The following is an 11279-nucleotide window of genomic DNA, read 5'->3' as shown; positions in this document are numbered from 1 at the left end:
CACCTTTTGCTATAGAGGCAGACCTCACCTGTATTCCCCAGAATGATTATCCCAGACACCTGGGAAAACCATGCAGACTCTGTGGATTGAACACAGGTCATTAGGCTTGGTAGCAAATGTATTTACTAGCTGATCCATCTTGCCATAACTAACCTATCAATTATTTAAAGAGGGTTTTACTCACCCTAGACCATTTCCCATCCTTAGGAGAGATGTTGGAGGAACTTTATGGCCCAATGACCTCTATGCTACTGGTCAGAGACTATACTAGATCCTAGGCCTTTTAGTTACAGAGTCCACCCTTGTAGTCACATATATTTTGTAAAAGAGTGTCTATGTAATCACACCTTAAACTTTATTGTGCAACTGGAATTGAAATTATAGAAATTCTTATTGCCTGGAGACCCTGTCCCAAGTTCTATTTGCCTACAATAAACTGCCTGGTATTAGACTCCCTGAAGTCTGATGCAAGTTGATGTCAATCTGAAACGGGTTTTTCATTCTTATCTCTTCCTGACGTTCAATTCTCTGCCTGGATACCTGCAGGGACACCCCCCCCCAACACACACACACACACATACACACACACACACACACCTGATAGTTCAAATTCTTCTCGTGCCTTTTCCTCAGCTGTGGATGAGGTGGCTTTCTCTTGCTCCACTTTGAAAATCTTTATGTCTAGGCCTTCCTATATGAGGGCTCTTAGCTGGTAGATGTTCCAGGTTAGGTCATTTGTTGGCACCACTGGGCTTCCCAGGGGGGACTCCTACAGCAAGCAGTTGTCTCCATGCCTCAGAGGTACCACAGTGGGACTCCTAACCATCTTATCTGTTCAAACAGTGTTAATCCTCTCAGTTCTTTGTGTGGCCATGACTTAAAGCCTCCACTAGAGGGCAGGAAACTTACATTTAACTGGTACTTTTCCTTTCACGGACCAAAGTCCTGGGTGCAGTACAATCACCTGAATAATAAATAGTAATTACGGGGACTCACAACCATCTGTAACTCCAGTTTCAGGGGATCCAACACCCCCTTAGCCTCTGTGGGTATCAAGCACACAAGTGGTGCACAAACATACATGCACAAAATACATACATTACAAAACATACATACATACATACACACACATACACACACACACACACAAACACACACACACTGTAGCCAGATGGATACAAGAAGTATGTTGGATGATACAAGGAGCTTGGCACAGCTTGATCATCCTAGCCTTGAGAGGCTGAGGCAGAAAGATCACAGGTTCTGAGTCCAGCTGGGGCTACACAGTAGAATCCTGAACCAAAAGTAAAGGAAGGAAAGAAGGAAGGAAGGAAGGGAGGGAGGGAGGGAGGGAGGGAGGGAGGGAGGGAGGAAGGAAGGGAAGAAGGGAGGGAGGGAGGAAGGAAGGAAGGGCATGAGATGTCTGTTCCATGAAGTGCTGCTCAACAGTAGGAAGCAGGGAGTAGGGGACGTGCAGCAACCCACGTGAGCATCAGTAATGCTGTACTAAGTGAGAGAACCGGACACAAAAGACTCCAGATCGTGTAACTGCGTCTACATGGTTCATCCAGAATAGATAGACCCACAAAGGCTGAAAACAGATTGGTGACTTGATGGGGAGAGGGCAGAGCAAGGGAGACAGCGACTTCTTAATGAGGTTCTGTTTGGAATGATAAAAAAGGTTTTCAAACAGAGGCAGTATGTAGTTGATCACCACCAGGAACATGCTAACAACTGGTTTGAAAATTATACATAATTGTGTCTGTACAAAGAGGCAGGATATAAAATACATTTAAAATAAAATTCACCTTCATTTTAAGACTCGAAACTGTTCTATTTTCATAAATGATGAATCCAGCTCACAAAGACTTCTTCACTATTTGACTAAGATATAACCAGTCATCAAAGTGTTATCATTTGCTTTCTGTATCTGTTGGAAAGATAACAAGGATCAAAAGCTCTTTGATCAGATACAGATATTCATCTAGACACTAACAAGATTTCTTTGAACATTATAGTAATTTCCTGTGATAAAATGTGCCACTAAAGACCTACATCAGTCTGCCAAATGAAAAAAGTCATTTTGGGTGCAGTTATGTACCAAAGTATCTTTTTGTTTGTTTGTTTTCAGGGGGTTCTCTATGTAGCCCAGCTGTCCTGGAATTCACTCTGTAGACCAGGTTAGCCTTGAACTCACAGAGATCCACCTGCCTCTGCTTTTCAAGTGTTGGACTAAAGGCGTGCACCACTACCACTCAGTTTATACCATGACATCTTAAAACATTCTCTTACTTTTCTTTTTCTTTTATTTGAGACAGGGACTTGTGTAAGATAGGCTGGTCTTGAACTTGCTACTCAGGGAAGGAAGACCTTAAACTCCAGATCCTCTTCCCTTCACCTCCCAAGTGCTGAGATGAGAGGGTTAGAGGGCTGCATGGTCACTAGCCACCCATGCCTGTTCTCTTTGTTTTCTTGAGTCAAACAAGGTGGGTGGCTCAAGGGATGTACTCATTTCCTCATTATTTATTTCAGTCCTCCTTTATCTTCTAAAAGCCATGATGCTGGAGTTTAAGAGAAGGCTCAACTGGTGGTTCTGGCAGAGTTGGGTTCCCAGCACTCACGTAGGGTGCCTCACAACTGCCTATAACTCTATCTCCAGGAGATCTGATACCCTATTTACCTGCATTTGTGCATACATACCCGCACACAGAGATGCATGATTTAAAAGAAAATAAATGTTTTGAAATCTGTAGGGGTTTTGTTTGGTTTGGTTTGGTTTTTTTTGAGATAAAGTCTCACTGCATAGCTCCAGCTATCCTAGAACTCACTATGTAGGCCAGGCTGCCCTTGAACTCACAGAAATCCACCTGTCTCTGCCTACCGAGCGCTTTGATTAAAGTCATGTGCCACCACACCAGCTTCTGTGAAACTTTTGAAAAATACATTTCTCAGACTTCCTTGTAACAAAGATACTGGACACCTAGTTTGACAAGTAAAGTATACTTTGATAAAATTGTGTGGACACAGAGACAGAATACAGGTAACCTACTTTGTGGGTGTGGCTCACGATTATGTACGGTTGATGGGCTAGGAGTTGCCCTAAAGTTTCTTAACAATGGTTTCTCTGTTCAGCAGGAACAGTATATTCATTGGAATGTTCTAGTTATCCTAGAACCTTAATGCTCAATAAGAGCTATCCTACTTGCTTGGTCAACTCAAGCTGCTACCCCCCTTCTTTGGGATTGCTTTTCCCTCAGACACAGAGAAGTGAAGCAGTTCACTCAGAGTACCTTGTTAAGAGTAGAGAAGATCAACTACAAGCCACCTTGTCTTGTTAGCCCACAGTCTTAACCCTGACATTATATCTTATGTAGAAGCCAAGAAATGAAGCTAGCAAGAAGAGACTCTGTGTGTGTGTTGGGGGGGCGGTGTTGAAGACTCAGAGGTAAGGAATGTTCTGGAATACAGAGAATAGCACATACCCATGTTCTCAGGATAAGGCATCAGTCAGGGCCATTCAGGAAAATGAGCAAAGGCAGAAGTAGTAAGAGAATTTTTTTCTTTGTTCTTCCTGTGCACTTAAAACACAATACACATTTGTGTGGGTGGCCATAGCAAGTGAATGAGCTGTTTGGGGCTGGAGACACCTTCTGACTCAAGGTCTGTGACTCTTAATCTTGGGCAGATTTGTAACCCATTTAGGTAATCTTTAGAACTTGGAGCAGGTTGCCATGGAGTCTAGCAAGTGAGACAAATGCACGGAAAGCACCCCTTCACTGGCCAGAGGAGGACTTGGATGCCAGTTTGAGTGTATTGGGAGGCTGCAGAGGGTTTTTTAAACAGGGAGAGCTACAAGTTCTGTTTGCTTTGTGTCTTCAAGGAATACCAACCTGTTTGAGGAGAGCAGTTGAGAAAAAACAGGAGAGGAAACTAAGGACCTAGCCAAGGAGCTGTTTCAGGAGTCTTAGCTCCAAATACTGCCGAGGGGCGGGCTGAGAAACACTAGGTTGGTGTAGAAGTACATGGGCTTGATGTCGTCTAGAGAGGCTGAGGCTGTAGCAAGCACAGTTGGCAGAGAGCTTGTCTAGCATCCACAAGTCCCTGGACTCTAACTCCAGCACTACATAAAACAGGCATGATGGCACATATTGTAAACCTGGCATTTAGGCCTAGCCAGAAAATCAGAGAAGCTCAAAGGCATTCCTGTCTACATAGACGTTCAAGGCCAGCCTGGGATGCATGAGACCCATCTTTTTTTTTTTTTTTTTTTTAAAGGTTTGTTTTGTTGTTGTTTGGTTTGGTTTGGGTTTGGTTCATTGCCCAGGATTTGAACCCAAGTCAACTGCTTGGATCTCACAGTGTTCTTATTGAAAATTAAATTTAATTTGCATGTTTTCATCAAAAAGTTAGATGTAGAGTTATCACAGACATAGAATTCTGATCTAGAATTTCCAGAAGAATTGAATGCAGAGATTCAAGTGGATGCCTGTGTATTAATGTTCATGGATCATCATTCATAATACCTCAACGATGTCAACAGGGCAATATCTATCAGTTCATGACTGGATAAATGAAATATGTTATACCCACACAATTGACTATTATTCTGTGTTTTAAAAGTGTGATGCTGTGAATATATTTAACACCTTTGAAATATACACGTCCTGGATAGATTTATGTTAACTTGACACAAGCTAAAGTCATCTGAGAGAAGGGAACCTCAATTTTTTTTAAAAAAATTGCTTCCATAAGAATGTTGTAGGCGAACCTGTAAGGCATTTTCTTAATTAGTGACTGGTGAGGGAGGGCCCAATCCATTGTGGTTGGTTGTTATGGTCCTGAGTTCTATGAAAAAGCAAGTTGTGCATGCCATGATGAGCAACCCAGCAAGCAGCACCCTCCTGCCTCCAGCTTCCTGCTCTGCCTGAACTTCTGTCCTGACTTCCCTCAGTGATGGACAACAACGTGAAGTGTAAGCCAAATAAGTCCTTTCCTCCCTGACTTGGTTTTGGTCTCGGTGTTTTATCACAGCAATCAATATTCTAAGATAACACACTATAAAACAATTAACATTGTACATTGCAGGTTCAATAGAGGTTAAGCACACATAGGAAAAGAAGATGTTGACTCCGCGGATGAAAGCACTAACCCTGCAAGCCTGAGTTCCGTTCCTGGGATCCATGCAAAAAGCCCGATTCGGCAGCATTCATCTGTAATTCTAGCATTCCTGAATGTGTCCATTAGAGGCAGAGACAGGAGAATCACAGGAAACTAGGAGTTAGCCTGGAGTACACAATGTGGTGACAGAAACAGCCCAAGGGACCCTGCCTCAGGAAAAAAAAAAAAAGGCAGAAGAGAATCCGCTCTGGAAAACCCGTCATCTGGCTTCCGAGTGTTGTGTGCACCATCCCCTCCCTCTCTTACACGTATGCACACAAGTGTGCACACACGCATACACGCACACTCAGTCACATGTACACACTTAAATCCTTTGTTTAAAAAAAAATAGTTAAAACAGTAAAACTTACGCACATTTTCCCACAACTGTCTGTGAACACCAAGTGAGGAATGCATATTTGAGCTCAGTCACGTGGCCATTGTCTTCCCCTGTGTGCTCAGCCGTATCCTCCTTGCAGAGGCCTTATTCCAGAAGGCTGAGAACTTGTCGTTTATGAGGTTGTCAGCTCTGGTATACTTCTTGACAGCTGAGTCTTTCCGTAGCACAGCTGGCGTTCCTGCAGACCCTGCCTTTTACCACAGAGACCTACAAAGCACAGTCTACCAGAGGATGAGGACCCTCTTCTGCACTGGAACCAGGGCCAAGCAAGGGAGGCCTCCCTCGCCTCATGATCCTGCCCCTTGGGGTTCTTTAAGTCTACCTCACTGTACTTCGAGGATGGGATTATACCAGATAAAGTTGCTATAGGGAGAGGAAAAGATCAGAGTAGTGAGTTTTTCTGATGTCTCCAGAGTGGCCCTGGGGTCTAGGGGAATGGGAAGGTTGTGCCTAATTTTCTTTCCTATAAACACCATTACTAGCTAAGGGAATGGGCAGGGGGAGGATCCTCTTAGGAACACCCTGCTACCTACTTTGCTTTCATCCACCATAATTGGTAAGTCATGTATTTCTAAAGACTCCCAAGATGGCATATGGTTGACTCCCCCTTTTTTTACACACAAGCCATGGGGGAGGGGGAGAGAAAGTCCATTCAGTAAGTGATAGTGTGACAATTAGAAAATTATACAGGGAAAAATTAGCTACACTCTTGCCTTATACCTAATACTTCAATTCTATAATAAGCTGCAAATAAGTTAAGGATTTGGACAGAAAAAGAGACAGGAACAAGGCTGGGTCTGTGGTAAATGACGGGCTATCCCAGTACTTGGAAGGTGGACTGTTGTGGATTGGTTCTAAATGCTATTGTGTTAATTTGGTTCCCCCAAATCACACATGAGACACTGCCGGTCCCTGCCCCCAGCTGGTTCTAATTGGTAAATAAAGTTGCCAGTGGTTAATGGTTGGGCAGGGAGACAGAGGCGGGACTTTAGATTTGGGGGTCGGGGGAGGAAGTTGTAGAATTGCCATGCCAGGAAGGGCATAGGATGCAAGTGTGAGAGCTGCAGAAGACAGAGAACCAGCCTTGTAAGAATCGGGGAAGTGCTGCCGCAGGGGCCTCTCCTTGATTGGGTCCGGGGTAGCAAAGATGAAATATAGATTTTAGAAAGTAATAACTCGGATTTAAGAAAGGAATATCAGAGGGGAGAGTGTGTTAGCCACAGGGAAGTGTGAGAGTGACCCACTGTTGAGCCATAAGCAGGGCATATTAAAAGTAAGGCTGGGGTGTGTATGTGTGTGTGTGTGTGTGTGTGTGTTCTGTTCGTGAATCCAAAACATTTGGGTGGTTGTAGAAGAGGCACACACACCAGCCAGAGAGTTCAGAGTTGATTAACATTCAACCACTTCAGCGGATGCAACAGGATTGGGAGTTCAAGCCAGCCTTGACTGCCTACCTTGAGGCTAACCTGGGCTACTAGAAATCATATTGGAAAAAAATAGGAAACGATGAAGCTTTGGTGCTCTCTTCTACCACTTGTCCTCTAACTAGAGTCTCGGGAAGCCAGGAAACAGGGTAAATGCTTCTCCAGAGCAGTAGGACCGAAGGCCAAGACAGTGCAGAGGCTCCTCCATCTTGGATTCTCGCTGAGGGCATTTCAGGTCTCACTAGACCCTTATCTCCTTGATGGAGAATCCCGCGGAAAGTTACCCAGCTCCATTCTGGGAACTAAAGGTCAGGGTGTCCTAGCTGACTTATCTTGACTCCTTTAAACTGCTTACTTCTGCTAAGCTCCCCCGCAGCTATCGTCTGAGCAGGACATCAGGACACAATTTCTGCTTTTAAAAAGAAAAACAAACATGGTTTGGCTAAACTTGAGTCCTGGAACACTTGGGTGTGGTCCCAGCTGGTTGGAATAAAGGCCTTCTACTGGCTATACACTGTGTCTGAGTGTTCATCTCTGGTGAGCTCCCTGTAACACAGGAAACTTTAAAAGTATCCATATGTCCAGATACTACCCCAGACTAGCTGAATCAGAATGCTCAGGGGAGACACTCAGCAGTGTAGATTTAACTGTGTCTCTAGGAAGATAACCAGTCTGCTACATAGAAGGCTCAGGTGCTATTCCACAGCGGAGGTAAGGAGGTCTGCCCTTCCTGTCTTGTCCATCAGTCATGGTTTGAATCTGAAATGTCCCCTGAAGGCTCATGCTTTAATGCATGGTCTCCAGCTGATGACACTGTTTTAAGGGGTTATGAAGTTTTCTGGGGAGTGGTGGTGTATGCCTTTAATCCCAGCACTCAGGAGGCAGAGGCTGTAGGTCCAGCCAGGTCTACAGAGTGAGTTCCAGGACAGCCAGGGCTGCACAGAGAAACCCTGTCTTGAAAATAAAAACAAAAAACAAACAAACAAACAAAAAACCTCCTAAAAGGAAGGAAGGGAGAGAGGGAGGAAGAGATCAATCTAGGGTCACCTCTTGATATTATATATCCCTAACAATAACATTTTTCCAATAATAAATTATCATTTTCAAAACCAGTGGCATTTTCAAGTGAGATTTTTTCCACCTGCTCCCTCCTACTGCCAGAAAGGTCAAAGACACCTCAACTATACCATCTAAAACTAAAACCTATTGCCCTTTCCCTGGTCATCTCTCCTTCCTGTTTCCCTGAATGGAACTGTCATGGTCTACCTAACACGAGCTAAATCATGCCACCTCAACCCCAGTTCACTTGCTGCCATCTTAAATCTGGAGCCTACACTGTGCCCTACTTGGAAGTAGGTTTATCGCCAATTTAAGTAGTTACATTAAGATGAGGTTATCAGGTTAAGCACTATTCCAGTGACTGGCATCCTTATAAAAGGGGAAGATTTCAACAGAGACATACATGAGAACATCACGAGGAGACAAAGGTGAGGTGATTCCTTCATAAAAGGAAGGCCACCAGGTAGCAAAAGCAAGCCACCAGAAGCTAGTCAAGGTTTATAGAACAGACTCTCCCAGATCCTGCGAGTACCGACTCTGCTCACACTTGATCTTGGATTTATAGTCTCTTAAACAAGCAGAACAATGTCTGTTGTTTAAACCACCCAGTTTGTGGGACTTTGTTATAGCAGCCCCAGTGAACGACCTTCACTACTCTTTGAAGAGTCTACCCTCCCCCATCTCCCCACCCATTGCCCTGCAAGAATACTGGGCAGGCCGCCAGTGGTAAGTATTGCCTTAGGAGAAAGAATCCGACTCACTTGAGCAAGCAGAGCACGGATAGGTCAAGGCTAGTAAGAATAGGCAGTGTCTGCCATTCGCAGAAATGGTAGGGCTGGCAAAAAGGGGGTGAGGGTGCACGTAGCTGTGGGCAAAATAAACACCCACTTGTTGCTTAGTTGGAAAAAGCCAAGACCACAAAGGCTGTTCAAATGTCAAAGAGGTGGGGCTGGCGGAGAGCCAGGGCTCCCCTGGACTCTGTCTCTACTGCAGACTTTGTGCCCGAGTTTTTATCTGGGAGCTGTGCTGGAGGGCTGTATGGAGACCTTAGGGTGACCCTGTACACACCACCCAGCTTTTGAAGTTGCAGAAGCCGTTTCTTTTTGTGGTGGCGGCTCATTAAACCAGCAGGTTTTGAAGACCTGCTAAGTCAAGTTCAAAGTATGTGGACTGAGCAGGCACCTGGCACTCCTGAGACCAGCTCAGCTCTGCCAGGAAACTGGAATCTCACTGTAGCTCTTGGAACTGCATTCTGAATTTGACCATCACTCAAGGAAGCTGGCTGGAATAAAAGCTCCCTGGACTGAGAAAGAGCCCGCAGCTGAGCTTGCTCACTCGCTCCTACCTGTGGCTCTTCAACTCACTCAGCTTCCCACCTCCTCCTGCCCACCCCACTTCCCCACTCTCTGCTCGTAACCACTCCTCACTTCATTCTCTCCTCTCTCTGCTCTCCCTCTTTTCAGCCCCTCCCCTCTTTAGTTGAGAACTAATTTTTCCAGCTCCTCACGTTTCCTCTCCCCACCTCCCCAATCTGGTCCCTTCAGTTTCTTCTCTCTCCCCTTATCTTGCCAGCTTCTCTCCTTGCTCCCTGTTCCCCTTCTCTCTTTCATTCACTCTACCACCTACCCTTCTTTTTTCCTCCCCTCCCCCTGCCTCAGCCCTCGGTGTTTGCTTTTCTCCCGGATGCAGACGAAAGGGTTGGCCTGCCCGTGCCCTGCCCTACCCAAGTTCTTGGAACTGGGGACCTGCTTAATGGCTGAGGGTTCCGGGACTCAGGCACCAGGTCAAGGGCCTCCTATAAACATCCAGTTTCTTCGTGCCCAGTATGAAGGTCTGAGGAGACAGCAGAAGACCCAGGCCCACCTAATGGTGTTCCCTAAAGGTAGGGCTGGGCAAGTGCTGGGGAGGAGGCGGGAACTTCTGTGGGTGGAACCGGGTGACTGAAAATCCAAGGAGAGGAAGAAAAGAGCTGTTTGCTGACCCAGTCAGCACTGAGCCACGGAAGCTTGATCAGGGTGACTGTGCGCAGCCAGTCCCTTAGCCAAAGGAACAGAGGCCTCTGCCAGGCGTTTGGCTAACGGCCACTGTTCCTGGTCTCTGTGCCTACTTTCTCCTAGTTCTGATCTGGCTTGACTGGTTGGTCAGGTGAGCAAGCTTGGCACCCCCCTGCTGAGCTAAGTAGGATGGAGAGTCAGCTTCCTGACTGGATCCACAGGCAAAACAGAGAGAATGGCTTTGGAGAAGAAAGATGGGGACTCCCAATGTTATAGCAACTGGCTGGGCCGGGACTCAGGGCTCAGGCAGGCAAAGAGTTCTACATTCTATAGTGATAGGTATCACACCAAGTATCACACCTTAGCACGGAATGGTTGTGCAGAGAGGCTTGGAGCAAAGCCCGAGCTTGCCTTCCCCATCCCCCGTTCAGACCAAATCAACCAAAGCCAAAGGAAAGACAAAGCATGGGAGGCTGTGGCTAAGAGCACCTGTCGCTCTTGCAGGGGACCTGGGGTCCGTGCCAGCCCCTACATGATGGCTTTCAACCCTCTCGCTCCGGTTCTGATCCTTTTCTGAACTCCACAGGCACCAGACGTGCATGTGGTACACATATGTACATGCAGGTAAAAACATTTCTACACGTAAAGATAAAATTCATCTTGAAACCTTTTTTAAAAGAAAGGCAAAATGGTATAAAACGTCTCTGTGTTCGTGAATATTCTCTTTTGCTTGACGACTGAAGGAAGACCTTATTCTAAAGTCTTTGCAGTTCAGCTCGAGCAGAAGGTTCCACGATTTGGCTAGGGGCCATTGCCCCCTCCCTCCCTTCCTTTCTTCCTCCCACCCCTCCCTCCCTCCTCTTCGTGTGTGTGTGTGTGTGTGTGTGTGTGTGTGTGTGTGTGCTTCTCTCTTTCTCTTTTGTCCTGTGTGGATCATAGACTGGAACTGAAAGTTAAGAGATCCTGCTCTGAAGGCCTGCCTGGCCTGTGACCACTCCACCCCCACCCCTAGCCTCCAGAGCCCTCTCCAGGTAGACTCAGGATGAGAGAGGATTCCTATGTTTTCCTCCCCCTCTTTCCTTGTTCTCTAATTCCTGCAGAGTATCTAATTCCTGGAGACTGGTGTGCTTGCCATGCTAAAAGCATAGTGAAGTTATCGACAGAACAGATCATCACTTTCCCCTGGGACCATGTGTAAGGCTGCACCTGTGTGCAGGACTGGCTGCACCTGTGTGCAGGACTGGC

General features: G+C 46.0%; 1 protein-coding gene across 1 annotated transcript in view; it reads left to right on the top strand.

Annotated features, from left to right (window-relative positions):
- Positions 1-9161: 9161 nt before the first annotated feature.
- CUNH9orf152 (chromosome unknown C9orf152 homolog) overlaps positions 9162-11279 on the top strand; it is a 5922-nt gene continuing 3804 nt past the window's right edge. The window contains exon 1 of the mRNA XM_028779982.1: positions 9162-9922. Within this exon, the coding sequence (XP_028635815.1) occupies positions 9724-9922 (199 nt within the window). The 5' untranslated portion in view covers positions 9162-9723. The remainder of the gene's footprint in view (positions 9923-11279) is intronic.

Source organism: Grammomys surdaster, unplaced genomic scaffold, assembly GCF_004785775.1.
Source record: "Grammomys surdaster isolate TR1022 unplaced genomic scaffold, NIH_TR_1.0 363, whole genome shotgun sequence".
Lineage (NCBI taxonomy): Eukaryota > Metazoa > Chordata > Mammalia > Rodentia > Muridae > Grammomys > Grammomys surdaster.
The sequence above is the reverse complement of the archived record's forward strand: the minus strand, read 5'-3'. Positions and strand labels throughout refer to the sequence as shown.